This window comes from Prunus mume, linkage group LG7, assembly GCF_029339155.1.
Source record: "Prunus mume cultivar Tortuosa linkage group LG7, ASM2933915v1, whole genome shotgun sequence".
NCBI classification, from domain to species: domain Eukaryota; kingdom Viridiplantae; phylum Streptophyta; class Magnoliopsida; order Rosales; family Rosaceae; genus Prunus; species Prunus mume.
Genome location: NC_142704.1, coordinates 10,505,683 through 10,520,186, shown reverse-complemented (window position 1 = coordinate 10,520,186; position 14,504 = coordinate 10,505,683). Strand labels below are relative to the sequence as shown.

General features: G+C 36.0%; 1 protein-coding gene across 2 annotated transcripts; it reads left to right on the top strand.

Moving 5' to 3' along the window:
• The first annotated feature begins 2,078 nt into the window (after nt 1-2,078).
• On the top strand, nt 2,079-14,500 carry LOC103338684 (ketose-bisphosphate aldolase class-II family protein). 2 transcript variants are annotated; one of them, XR_016122180.1, is made up of 42 exons: nt 2,079-2,297; nt 2,497-2,572; nt 3,184-3,243; nt 3,361-3,441; nt 3,634-3,710; nt 3,841-3,895; nt 4,004-4,052; nt 4,329-4,466; nt 4,810-4,885; nt 5,563-5,641; nt 5,742-5,788; nt 5,942-6,136; nt 6,494-6,569; nt 6,681-6,761; nt 6,834-6,914; nt 6,998-7,074; nt 7,154-7,208; nt 7,304-7,352; nt 7,512-7,649; nt 8,063-8,144; nt 8,250-8,328; nt 8,791-8,837; nt 9,109-9,320; nt 9,612-9,699; nt 9,868-9,987; nt 10,091-10,209; nt 10,297-10,369; nt 10,464-10,583; nt 10,671-10,739; nt 10,847-11,017; nt 11,104-11,151; nt 11,288-11,429; nt 11,539-11,636; nt 11,844-11,988; nt 12,357-12,445; nt 12,517-12,627; nt 13,107-13,181; nt 13,292-13,357; nt 13,444-13,632; nt 13,705-13,831; nt 13,960-14,040; nt 14,167-14,500. XR_016122180.1 is itself a non-coding variant. In XM_008241918.3 (42 exons), the coding sequence occupies exons 1-42, from the start codon at nt 2,196-2,198 to the stop codon at nt 14,344-14,346; spliced, it is 4,107 nt and encodes a 1,368-aa protein (XP_008240140.2). In that variant the 5' UTR covers nt 2,079-2,195; the 3' UTR covers nt 14,347-14,500. The 2 variants fall into 2 exon arrangements, 1 of the variants encoding a protein (XP_008240140.2); XM_008241918.3 differs by having other exon boundaries at nt 13,721-13,831.
• The last annotated feature ends 4 nt before the right edge of the window (nt 14,501-14,504 follow it).

Sequence of the window (14,504 nt, the reverse complement as noted above, 5' to 3'; positions counted from 1 at the left end):
GGAGACAAACTAAGTCATTTCTTAAACTGGCCTGATATTTTTGGGTCTTGATAGTGAGCCAATGGGGGGCTATTCACGCAAAACATTGGGCTGAACATGCAAAATATTGCCAAAATGTTCTATTTATTGTAGCCTACGTGATTGAAGAAAACATTTAAGTTTGGGCTGCCCACACTTTCTCTACGAGGTACGTCAGTGCCTCTCAATAAGAAATGTCCTAAAAAAATAAAAAAATAAAGGAAAGTCGACTGTTGCCTCTTCAGAGAAACGAAATTTCCTAAATTGTCCTTATGCAACTATGAAGCTTTCCAGCGCTTTCTTCATGTTGTTTGTTTTATGCATTCCTTTTGTTTTTCTTATATTCCAAACAATACTCTTGTATGAAAATGTTTACTCATAAAAGATTATTGCAGTCTTTTCTATTTCTGCAGTTGTTGGGAAGCTTCATAGCTTGTTTTTATTTCAAGTTGATCAAAGTTTTCCACATTTTCTTCCAAATTCTATGTAGTCACCGGTGGCTTAACCACATGCTAACCTTGAGTGGTCACTGTTGAAGTATACACAAATCCCACATCAGAAACTTAACAAAATAAAAGTCTTATATAATAAATAGTTTCATTCTTAATAACATTGAGACATTTTGTATAAAACCCACATTTGCTAAATAAGTGGTTAATTGTTAGTAGTGGACAAATGATAACACCTTTTGCTATCTCAATCAATAACGCAATGACACGTAGAATAACTTTTTCATGTATCATATAAGTTTTTTGTTGGTAATCAGATCATCTTCAACGCATGAGGTTAAATCCAAAATATCCCAAATTATAACCCAAAATCTCTCCTAACCCAAGAAAATGAAATGGCCAAAATTTGGGAAAACCAAAACTTGGACCCAAATAGCAATCCAAGTATTGCCTGGACCTAGAAAAAATTAATGAAGCCCACCTACAGTGTCAGCAACCCATGTGCAAGCTTTCATTGTTGGGGCCCACCAACAGCCCATGTGCTGGTTATTGAAGATGATGCCTTGCAAGTGTTGGCTTGTAGTGATGTTATTTGTTTATATATTAAATCTAAGTTATTTTAATGGTTAAAAAATGATTCAAAGGCTGAAATTTAAATCTAAAGATCAAAATAATATTTTAACTTAATCAAAATTAGATCCAACCTCAAAACTCACCCAAAACTCTATAAATACCCACTTATTTCTCAAATAATCTACCAAAAATATTATATTTGTGGAATTTTAATTTTTTTACGTCAAGTTGTTCAAAAAATTAAATTATGAAGTTATTTAAAAAGATTAAATGAAGAAAAGTTATCCATAAAAAAAAATTAGACTTAAACCATTCTTAAACAATTTAATAAAGTTGCGGACTTAAAATTTGAGTTTGGAGGATTGGGAGAAAAAATAATTTGAGTTCGTGCAAAATACAAATAATTACTTTTTAAAAGGAAAAAATTTAAATTTAGCTCCTAACAAGTTGGAGAAAATCACAGAGTCACAACGAGTACTTACTCTCAAAGAAGTGATGAATGATGAATTGATATATATATATATATATGGATCAAGCAGCCTTTTAACTTCCATTATATACCAGGCATTGCATCGAGCCAAGGTGGTGTATAATGATTGAACCTAAAATTTTATCTTTTGTATTAAAAAAAAAAAAATCTCTTTTAGCACGGATTGGGTTTCTGAATCGATGTCTCGTCATCGCCATGAGTGCTAAATGACAAGTGTCATAATTCCACGTGGATATCGCTTTCGTTGGCGGGTTTAAGCGCCACGCTCCTCCAAGGTCCAAACGGTAATTCTGCCCTTTCTACTGCCAAAATATTCAAACATATCAATCAAGCGGCTATTTTAAAATTCAGTATAAATTAAATATAAAATAAAACTGAATATTATTTATAAAGAAGAAAAAATGAAAAGAAATATTTGCCCCCGCACGCTATTTGGCGCGCGCCGGGAATCTTTGCCACGATGGAAACGTGGATGCCTTAGGATAGGGACAGGCAGTAGTAGGTCTCTTTACTGTAGTATATATTTCGTTTCGTTTCATTTAAGTGGCTATTACCACCAATCCAACCAAGCTCTTAAATTGACCAGTTGAGTTGAGTGACTGTCCGTAGCAAAAACTAAGCAAGGCAGAAGAAAGCAGAGCGAAAGGGGTCTGGCACTGGCAGCAATGGGGTTCCATGGCGTTGTTGGGTTCGTGGGCTTGGATGACTTGAGCTTGGACTTGGCTTCTTCTCTTATCCGCAGCGGCTACAAAGTCCAAGCTTTCGAGGTTTCTTTCCTTGTTTCCTTTTCTTTGCTCAATTTGTGATTTGAATTATGTTTTTCGGTTTTGTTGGATTTGGATTTATTGGGAATGGGAAAAGTGATCTGAGATTCTTACTCAAGACACTTTTGCTTCCTTTCCTGAGATTTATTAAGTGTTGCATGTTTCAGTACGTTACTTTATAATGCAATTGTTTCACCTGCAGACGTGTGAGCCTTTGATAAATGAGTTTCTAAAACTAGGGGGGATTAGATGTGGCAGCCCAAAGGAGGCAGGGGAAGGTAGAGCAACATCTGACTCCTGCTTGATCATAGTATTATTCTATATTCCTTAGCCAAATGTGTTTGTTTTGGTGGCTGGTCTGGTCATCACGTTAACTGGATACATATATATACATTCTCTCTAAAAAACTCATCGACACTACACTCTTCATTTTTCACCTACTCATTCATTGAGTTGATATACATATGAATGTAATTAGGGGATTTTAATTAGTTGAAATACAGTAAATTGGTTGAAATATATATATGTATATGCATTTGAGTAGACCAACAACTTTAAACATCATCAAACTGTCATTTATTTTTCTTTTGTTGGTCTGAGTCAAATTCTCATATATATTTTGGATTGTAAAGTGGCATTTGGCGATTGAGAGATAAAGTCAGATCAAAATTTAAAGCTCTGTGTAAATTTAATTTACTCTTGGAGTCATTTTAATTAATGCTAAACCATATGGCCTTTGTTGCCTCTACTATTCATTGAAATTGTGCCGTTTCTGGTTCAATATGATCATTTCTTAGGATGGACTCTCGGATCTTACTTTAAAAAGGGCTAACATCCTGATATTCCCCCCTATCTCTTCTTTCTTATTTTTTTCTTCAATGGCTTGCAGGTGTTGCAGCTTTGATTGTGTTAATATCTCAAGAAGATCAAGTTAATGATGTAACTTTTGGTAATGAGGGTGCATAGAAAATTCCTTCCGAAGCTTTTTGACATTATATCCCATATCCCATATTTCTTTATAGTTACTTTGAACATATACTGATTACGTATCTGTGTGGGAATGTAGGATTGCAGAAGGATACTGTTGTCATGTTTCGTTCAACAATATTACCATCGTATACTCAGAATCTGGAGACGTATTTCACAGGCAATTTGAACCCTAATATTGTTGGCTCTAAATGTGTTTCTGTCTTGTAATATTTGTTCCCCGATTTATTGCCGAGAATACATCTTTTTAGTAATGGATATATCTTGGAATACTTGTAATTTTCTTCTGGATCAATATCTTTTTTTTTTTTGGAGATTTGAGTTAACACTAACATTTTTATTTTTCAAGCAGATGATAGCGAGACAGATTATCTTGTAGATGTATATGCCACAAAAGGAGTATCTGATGGTTTAAATGGAAAAATCATGGTAAGATTACTTGCTCATCATTAACCCATTCTTGCTTGTAGTGTTGGATGCAAAGGTTCTCCCCTCCCTCTGCCCTCCCAATCATCTAAACTATTTTGGGTTGAGTGCTGATGTTTTTATAACTCCTTAGATTGCTTCCTCAGGAAGTTCAGACGCCATTTTAAAGGCACGACCAGTTCTCTCTGGTAATATTGATTCAAATAAACTAAAATACTGATATTGGAAGATACTTTAATAAGCCTGCCTTTGTAATGTCCTTATCATCTCTCCCTCAAATTTTCTCTTGCTTACAGCAATGTGTGAAAAGCTTTATGTTTTTGAGGGCGACGTTGGTGCTGGAAGGTGTGCATTCTTCTTCATCTTGTGACCTTTTTACATAATTAAGACTAGAAATAAACTGCATTTTGTTGAGTCGTATACGTGCAAGTTTATATATGTATGTTTTCTCCATATAAAAGTGAAGGTACATGTTGCTTTTTGAAGGAAATAATTATTCAACTAATATGTGACATTTCTTGGTTGTGCAAATGTATATATTTATTTGTTCCCCCTCCCCCAATATCGTTTGTATAAAAAAAATATTTATATCATGATATTCTAATTTTCATCTTACTGCAGAAAAATTAGGATGGTTAAGGAACTGCTTGAGGGTATTCATTTTGTTGCTTCTTTGGAGGCTATTTCTCTTGGCACTAAAGCTGGTATTCATCCGTGGATAATCTATGATATCATATCTAATGCTGCGGGAAACTCATGGTGCGTGCTTATGCAGAAAACTTATTTCTATATTTCCTCAAAGATTAAAAGAAGAAAACGTTGTATCTGACTTGAGTCTTAAAACTTACTACAACAATAGGCAATACAATACATAAAAAACATAAACAGTCTAGGATCTATGTGCTGGAACAATTTAAAACATAAAGTCTTAAAATTTACTAGAACAGTAGGAAATACCGTACATAAAAAACATAAACAGTCTAGGATCTTTGTGCTGCTGGAACTATTTTTGGACATCCACTAGTGAGATACTCATATTATGTTTAGTTTATTTTTTATCACTTCATATTGTGCCACCATTTTAAGTCTTTACTGATTGCAGGGTTTTTAAGAACCATATTCCTCATTTGTTAAGGGGTGCTGCCAAAGATGATTTCAATACTCTTGTTCAAAAGTTGGTAAGATATACTGCAACCATTTGTGTTTCAAGCTTTGTATCACTCAGTTCCATTTTAAGTACACTTTTCTGCTTTATATTTGGATTGAATTCAATCAGTGGTGTTGGTTGTTTTCTTTCTAAAGCAACGTCTCATATTCTTCCATAACAATCACAACTTTCTTTCTTGTATCAAATTTTATAATGACAGTCTATCAGCTTGCAACCATCTGTCAAATGATTTGCCCTCATGATGATGCATAAGTCTGATAGCATGCATAAAAAAATATGGATAAGTCTCTGCTTGCATGCATAATGAAATTTAACTTGTTGGTATTGTTTTAGCATGAATAGAAAAGCAATGGTCTATTTGTGCTTAGCAGCGGTCAATGACATTTAAATCAAGCTTACTCGGTAATTATTCTATGTAGAAGCTGTTTACTGAAGGAATTATCATCATGTAGACAGAATGGAAACACAAATAGATATAGGAATAGGAAGCTTGAAATAGAAATAAAAACAATTCTGACTAAACAGTAATCTCAAAACTTTTATTGGTGCTAGAGAAGTTTATATATTAAATTTTGTATCTGGCTAATTTTGGAATTTGAATTATTAAAGTTTCATTTTAGTCTTTGTCTTGGTGCCTTTCATTTTGTATTTCATTACTTAACACTTATGGAACTTTTTGTATTCAAGAGGATTATATTGGATCTGGCCAAATCACTTACTTTTCCTCTCCCACTTTTAGCAGTTGCTCATCAACAACTTCTGCTTGGTACGGAATCTTGAAACACAATCGGGTCACTTGTTATTGCTCTATGTTTGGAAATGATCAGCTTTGTGCTTAATACTTTCTCATACATTGCCTTTTTCAGGGTCTTCACATTATAACACAGATGATGAAGATGCTGCGTTGATTAAGGTTGTTTTATAACTGAGCTAAAACAATCTGATTAAGAGGTTTTTGTGGCTTGATTTCCTCCCATGTTACATCAAAATTGTTTTGAAATACGTGTTCATATTTAACATAAGCTCATTCTTTCTCATGTGTGTATACTGTACAACTTTTGTACAGGTTTGGGAAAAGAAACTTGGAGTGAGAATTTCAGATGCAGCAAATGCTGAGACTTACATCCCTGAGCAATTGGCCAGCCAAATTGTTGCCAAATCATATACCATCAACCGAGTTGGCTTCATTGGTCTTGGAGCAATGGGATTTGGAATGGCAACTCACCTTTTAAATTCAAACTTTTCTGTTCTTGGTTATGATGTAAGTCCTCAGTTCAAACTTCAAATTCTTATTTCATTCTGAAAATTCCTTGATTGGAACAAGAAACTGGTATTTAGTTGAGGGTCTCTTGTATCATTCATTTGCCATCTTCACTCGTAGGTTGTTTTAAATAGTTATCATATGTTCACCTGATTGATTCTTGTCATGTGTGTGTTTATGCTTGTATCTGATATTGTCTTGTAAACCTATGTGCATGTGCATTTAGGGGTTGGTACAGGAACTTGCATGTGTTCATGTCCATTTATTATGTTTGACCGTCTTGATTAAGTTGCAGATTGATACTAGTTTAAGATACCACTAGAACTGATCTAATTTTCCGCCTTCTTTTGAATGCAGGTATATAAACCAACACTAACTCGATTTGCCAGTGCTGGTGGCTTGATTGGAAGCTCTCCAGCAGAAGTATGCAAAGGTAATTGGGGGCATATTTAAAGTTCTAGAAGTAGAAATAACCTATTTGTTATCTACACAATCTGTTTCTGGTGCAATAACCTATTTGTTTCTGATGCATTTTCTCTCCTAGATGTTGATGTGCTGGTAATAATGGTCACAAACGAAGCTCAAGCTGAGAGCGCTTTATATGGGGATTTTGGTGCCATTTCAGGTAAACAAATTCTTCTCAGCACATCTACTCCATGTTTTATTAGCACTAACCCCATATTCCTGTGTTTTATAGCACTTCCATCTGGTGCTTCTATTATCCTTTCATCCACTGTTTCTCCTGGATTTGTTAGCCGACTAGATCAGCGCTTGCAAAGTATGTGTCTCCGTTCCATGTCACACCATGTTTATGCTTTACTATGTGATGAAATTATAGTCTTCATTCTGCAAATGTTATAGATGAAGGAAAGAATTTGAAGTTGGTGGATGCTCCTGTTTCTGGTGGTGTAGTGAGAGCCTCGACGGGGACACTTACGGTGTGCAAAAATGACCATTCGATTTATCCCAATATCTTGTTATTGCTTACTGATCTTTGGACTTATGTGTCTTTCTCAGATTATGGCGTCTGGTTCAGATGAAGCTCTTAAGAGTACTGGTTCAGTCCTCTCAGGTACTAAGCATGTAGTATAAGGTTCATCAGGATTCAGGTTGTAGGGTTGTCATAAATAATTTTGTGACTGCTACTTGGCTATTTGCTTTGAACAGCATTAAGTGAGAAGCTTTATGTTATCAAAGGAGGCTGTGGGGCTGGAAGGTACTTCTGAGTCAACGTGTGTTGTATCTTGTGTCTCATTGTCTATTCATATGATTGGAGGTCTATGAAGATATTGTTCAATTCATGATGCATACTGTTCTAGTTTTTCTGGGGAAGTGAAATTCCATTACTTTATTCCTCTTATATTTTGTTCTCTAGTGGTGTAAAGATGGTAAATCAATTGCTGGCTGGAGTTCATATAGCATCCGGAGCTGAGGCTATGGCATTTGGAGCTCGATTGGGTCTTAATACAAGGATTTTGTTTGATTTTATCACAAATAGTGAGGGATCATCCTGGTAACTGTCTTCCTTGTTCCAGTACTTCATTTCCGAAACCTTAAATGCGTTTCATTTAACATGCACATGTTTGCATTTGATTTTTCTCTTTGATGCTTCTAGCCTCCTGGTTTGAGAGGAAACTTCTTGTTGATGTCAAATGTTCCCGTTAGGATGTGAGCTAGTAATTGCTTTCCCCTCACACATGAACTTCTTTCTACCATGAGAGGACCCACCACATGGAATTGAACATAATTGGAAGATTGCAAGTTGAAACCAAAAAGATTCAAATTTAAAATTTCCCATTTTGATACCATGATAATTTTGTTTGTTTATTACTATTCTAAAAAAAAACATAAGCTTGTAGAATATGGGCAAATTATTGTTTTATATTGGAAACACCCTAAGGCCGTCAATCGTGTTTTATATTGCAGGATGTTTGAAAATCGTGTTCCACACATGCTGGACAATGATTATACTCCGCATTCTGCACTTGATATCTTTGTGAAGGATCTGGTCAGACAGACATCTACCCCGTGCAGTGTTTTGAATAAAAACAACTTATAATTGTAACAAGAAGTTATTATCAGGTTACTATAATCATATTCTTATCATCTACAGGGAATTGTTTCTCATGAATGTTCAGTCCGAAAAGTTCCTCTTCATATTTCGACTGTTGCCCATCAACTCTTCCTGTCAGGTTCTGTTTAATCTCCTCTCTTTAAAACTGTGGAGACATATTGCATGAGTTAATGGGGATAACCATGCGGAAAAGCAAATTTCTTGTTTACCTGATAACATGTCACAAATGTCAACTTTTCAAAAATTTTAAAATCTAAAACTTAAATGAGATAGGATAGTAAAGATCATTGTCCACACATAACATGTGGTGGAAAGTGGTAAATATAACACTGAAACGTGTAACAGAAACCAGAAATACATGTGTGTTGTAATTCGGTTATATCTGAGGAGAGTTCTTTTGCATTCAATATGACAAACGTACCCCAAGGGTACCTACCTAGCTACTTGCTAGTGTTTCCTGCCGCCCAAAATAAGAAAAAAAGAAAAAGAAAAAAAAAAAGGACAAACGTTAGCCCTTGGGTTCCTTCTTGAGTTGTTAGCTTGCATATGGAAACTAAAACTTGATGCAACTACTGAGCAGGTTCTGCCGCTGGCTGGGGTCGGCAAGATGATGCTGGTGTGGTTAAGGTATGGGCAACTCTTATTGCCTTTTTCTTTCAGTTGAAGGACGTTAGTATGTTTAGTACATGAAAAAGTATCTAAACATAGCTTTTTAACTGGAAACCTTTTGGCATATAGCTCATTTGGATTTTACTACATAATTTGAAATGAAAAATAATAGGATACAAGGCAAGAAAACTCTTAATGGCTGGGCTATAGCTTGCAGAAAGATACCACCATACTAAAAGGACTGGAGATGGCAGTCAGTGGTTTAACTAAATATTTTGTATGTCTGTAGGTTTATGAGACACTCACGGGTGTTAAAGTAGAAGGAAAACTTCCGGTTCTTAAGAAAGACTTTATCTTGAAATCCCTCCCAGGTGAGTGGCCAGTAGATCCCATTGGTGAAATACAGAGACTAAATCTGGAAAGTTCAAAGACTTTGGTTGTTCTTGATGATGATCCAACTGGAACTCAAACTGTTCATGATATTGAGGTCTTAACTGAATGGTGAGTGTCTTTAATTGTCTTAGGTGTAACACTGTTATAGGTTTCCTTTTGGAAACAACAAATGGGCTAGGCTACAGATTTTATTATAGATCACATATACTATATGGGGCATATAGCAGGTTATTATGATGTGTATTTCCTGCAAAATTTATACTTAGTTTGAGCAAATACTGACAAATATTTGCCTCCACTATTATTCTTATGCTAAGTAATAGAAACCATATATACAGTTTTATCAAAAAATGACCAGATATTCCAGAGTTGTTATAAATTGGTCACTGTTCTTTGTAGGACTGTTGAATCACTAAAGGAGCAGTTCAGAAAAAAACCTAAGTGCTTTTTCATTTTGACCAACTCCAGGTCCTTGAGTTCTGATAAGGTAAAGGCCTTTGTGTAAGCACATCAAGGATCCATCTATAAATCATGTTAACTCAATAAAAACATCCTTCTCACTCCAAGGAATGCTTTTTTTTTTCTTTTTTTCTTTTTTTGGTGTTCTTTAATTGTTTGACAGTCATATTCAGTATGTAGATTGATGTTTTTACAGGCCACGGCATTAATTAAAGACATCTGTAGAAACCTACATGCTGCAACCAAATCAATTGAGAATGCTGATTATACAGTAGTTTTGAGAGGTGATTCGACTTTGCGTGGCCATTTCCCAGAGGCAAGGACTGTGACTTTAACTATATTTGATTATTTATGTTATAGAGTCATCAACACTACTGGGACTTCTCACATTATTTGATGAGACTACCTTATCTGTTTAGGAAGCTGATGCTGCTGTTTCAGTCTTGGGTGAGATGGATGCATGGATCATCTGCCCCTTTTTTCTTCAAGGAGGGCGTTATACTATCGGAGATATACACTATGTTGCAGATTCTGACCAGTAATGTTCATCCCTTTTTTGTGTCACAAATACTTAATAATGATTTGGTGGTGAATTAACATTGCTCATGGTTCATGGGGTCTTTAGGCTTATCCCTGCAGCGGATACAGGATTCGCTAAAGATGCTGCTTTTGGCTACAAATCTTCGAATCTTCGAGAGGTCTAATATTTATATCTCGTGCTTCAAATACATAGTTTTAATACATATTGCAGTGGATATTAGCTTGAATTGTAACTTTGAACTTCTTTGATAGTGGGTTGAGGAGAAAACCGCCGGCCGCATACCAGCCAGCAGTGTTACATCTGTTTCTATCCAACTTCTAAGAAAAGGTGGGCCAGATGCTGTTTGTGAGCGTCTTTGCAGTTTGCAAAAGGTACAGAGAAACCTGCTAAGTAAAACGTGCAAGCATAATACATGAAATGCTTATATATCTCCACCTTGGACTATGATTTTGGAACAGGGATCGACATGCATAGTTAATGCAGCTAGTGACAGAGACATGGCTGTTTTTGCTGCTGGAATGATCAAGGCAAATTTCCTGCTGTTCTTAGACCTTATTATTTTTTACACCTTCCTCCAGTATATTTTGATCAAATTGTGGGCTCTTCTTTTACGAGTTTTTGTTTGATGTGGCAGGCGGAACTAAGGGGCAAGCATTTCTTATGCCGAACTGCTGCTAGCTTTGTTTCTGCCAGGATTGGAATTATCCCCAAAGCTCCAATTTTTCCCAAGGATCTTGGAATAAACAAGGAAAGGAATGGTGGTCTCATAGTTGTTGGGTCATATGTTCCAAAAACGACAAAACAGGTTGAACCAGTTATCTGGATATCTGTTGTGTGACTACCTCTCCACTATGTTATTGTTATCTTATGGCTCACACTCTTAATTCATAGGTTGAAGAGCTTAAATTACAGTGCAACCAGATTTTAAGAAGCATTGAGGTGACCAAACATAATTTCTCTCTTGTGCATTTAATTGTTCATTGTTACTATTGATTCCAAACACAAAATTGTAATGGGTCAGTTTCTATGTAACTTTACTTCGGTAACACTAGGGATCTGAATATGCCATAATTAGGTTTCGGTTGCTAAAGTTGCCATGAGTTCTACAGAAGAGAGGGAGGAGGAAATCAGTAGAGCAGCTGAGATGGCAGATATTTTTCTTACAGCTCGGAAGGACACTCTAATAATGACCAGTCGGGAGCTCATTACCGGCAAAAGTTAGTCTCCTTTTCTTTTTGTTTAAAGAATTATATGAGTATCATACTTGCAAGAACCACGTAAAGAGCCTTCTCTGCTATTGTCTATTTTGAATTGGCCATTGGGCAGCTCCCTCTGAAAGTTTGGAAATCAACTTCAAAGTTAGCTCTGCACTGGTGGAAATAGTTAGACGCATATCTACGAAACCACGTTACATACTTGCCAAGGTACTTCTGCGTTTTCAAATGAAAAATGTTCAATTCCCTATTTTTCTTTATTTAAAATATTATTATTATATTTATTATATATATGGAAGTTATCATTGAGGGATTAAATCTCATCTTTCTGTCACAAAGTTTAATTGTATCAGTAGCCTCTCTGTTGTACCTGGTACTGTTTCATGAGTTTTACTGCTGAATTTGTACTTCATTTAGGGTGGAATCACATCATCTGACCTTGCTACGAAAGCTCTTGAAGCAAAATGTGCCAAAATAGTGGGACAGGCCCTGGCTGGTGTTCCCTTGTGGCAGCTAGGTCCTGAGAGTAGGCATCTGGGAGTTCCATATATTGTTTTTCCTGGTGAGTTTTGGTGTTCTCAAATATTGTGCTAGATTTACTAAAAGGTGTATTAGAATAAAAATAATAGTTGTCCACATCCTAAAGCTTAAGTCTTGGGTAACAATGGTAAATCAACAACAACAAAAAATTCATGGCATATCGGGAGATTTTGAATTCAGATCTCGCAAAGCTCGCAATTTATGTTGAATTCCACATGTTGGGATCTCTAACAGTGGAGAGACACCAACTCGTGAGGGTGAGAGGGAGTGTTTGAATACAAAAATAGTTGGCTCACAGCCACATTTTAAAACTTAAGCTTTTGGGAACAATGATAAACCAACAAAACTTATATTTTGGACTTGGAACTTCTTAAAATTCTCCATTCTCAGGTAATGTTGGTGACAATAGTGCATTGGCGGAGCTAGTGAAATCCTGGGCTCGTCCAGTCAGACTTTCATCAACCAAAGAGCTTCTTCTGGTAAGGATCATTAATTTCAAGTTTCATAACTATTTTTTCCTCGCATACTAACAAATGTAATATCTGTAAAGAATGCGGAAAAGGGTGGATATGCTGTAGGAGCATTCAATGTTTATAATTTGGAAGGAGTAGAGGCTGTTGTTGCTGCAGCAGAGGAAGAACAAAGCCCGGCTATATTACAGGTTAGAAATACTATAACGTGAGATGAATCTAGTTAATTTTGTTAATAGCCCAATGTTCCTACAAGACATATTGTGTGACTATTTCAAGTAACTTTTAGGAAGCCAATGACAGGAGATCAACTTAATCTTTTCTAAACATGGAACGTAATTAGAATTTCTCAAATGATCCAATTGCTACAAGAGATGATTGCTCAATTGAACATCTCTTCATGGAAACAGAGCAACATCCAATTCATCTATGCTAATTCCACTGCTCTTGTATTTCCTATATGTAGATGCATCATAGCGTTAATCATTTTCTCTTATTGATTTTAGGAAATGAACTAGGATAGGAACAAACGGTTCTCTTATGCTTATTGATTATTTATTTATTTATAATAATATAACGATTCAGTTTAATGCCTCAAAGATGTATCTATGATATATCTGAATTTCAATTGAATTTCAGATAATTTTATAAATTGTTATTTATTATCTAGATCCATCCTGGTGCCTTGAAGCAAGGAGGGATCCCGTTGGTCGCATGTTGTATATCTGCTGCTGAACAAGCCAGTGTAAGTGGCACATTCTTAACACGTGTTTCTATAATGTCTTTCCCCGTCATTACCGAACCTACTTTCAGTCTCTAAAAGCTGGTACTGAGATAATGTACATCTTATGGCAGGTTCCCATAACTGTACACTTTGACCATGGAACTTCAAAGCAAGATCTGGTGGAAGCTCTTGAGTTGGTAAGTTGAATTTTTACCATTTGTGTTCATGTTGTGTATATCATCATGTACCATCATAGAGTTATTAATTGTATTTTCCTTCCCAGGGATTTGATTCAGTCATGGTGGATGGTTCACATCTTTCCTTCACCGAAAATGTTTTGTACACTAAGTTTGTAGCATTCTTCGCTCACTCGAAAGGTGTGCTAGTAGAAGCTGAACTAGGGAGATTGTCAGGGACAGAAGATGATTTGACTGTTGAAGATTATGAAGCAAGGCTGACCGATGTTAAGCAGGTTATTTTTTTCCTTCCAAGTTTACAAAATCAGCTTTCCTTTACTCTTAAACTTTTCTAAAATCATGAGAAGGCCTTGCAAATTTCAGGCTCAAGAGTTCATTGATGAAACCGGGATAGATGCTTTGGCAGTGTGTATTGGAAATGTCCATGGAAAATACCCTGCAAGTGGGCCAAATCTGAGACTCGATTTGCTTAAGGTCAAGTATAAATGTTGCTTGATGAAAGTAATATGCACGTTACATGGGTACCAAATATGCAAGCCTTCCCCGCCCACACACATCCTCATTATCTATGTTAGTACTGAGTTCAATTTCCTCTATGATAGGATTTGTATGCTTTGAGTTCGAAGAAAGGAGTGCTCCTAGTGCTTCATGGAGCTTCTGGTTTGCCTAAGGAACTTATCAAGGTAAAATGTTTATATGTAATGACTTGAAAAACAATTAGGGGGCATAGGTTTTCGTTTACAAGTTGAAGATCGTCTTGTATTTTGATGCTTTAATGTCTGCATATACTGTTTTGAGTCCTTGAACAGGAATGCATAGAGCACGGTGTGAGAAAGTTCAATGTAAATACGGAGGTGCGAAAAGCTTACATGGATACCCTTAGCAACTCTAAGAAAGATCTAGTCCACGTTATGGCGTCTGCAAAAGAAGCCATGAAAGCAGTGATTGCAGAGAAGATGCATCTATTTGGTTCTGCAGGAAAGGCGTGAGATGGTTTTAAAGTGACCACCAACCGAGTGATGGAGTGATGTATCACATATGATATGAATCATCTATCTAATCACATGTTCCCAACTGTTGAATTTGTTGTCTAAATAAAAAATCAAGCTCGTGAATAATTAAATTGAGGAACTAACAAAATAATTGT

What these genes read in the sequence shown, in the direction of transcription:
- LOC103338684 (XM_008241918.3), top strand. Translation starts at nt 2,196, where the DNA reads ATGGGGTTCCATGGCGTTGTTGGGTTCGTGGGCTTGGATGACTTGAGC. An exon ending in ACAAAGTCCAAGCTTTCGAG is followed by an intron (nt 2,298 to 2,496) that starts GTTTCTTTCCTT and finishes TTTCACCTGCAG; the next exon opens with ACGTGTGAGCCTTTGATAAA. An exon ending in TGAGACTCGATTTGCTTAAG is followed by an intron (nt 13,832 to 13,959) that starts GTCAAGTATAAA and finishes CCTCTATGATAG; the next exon opens with GATTTGTATGCTTTGAGTTC.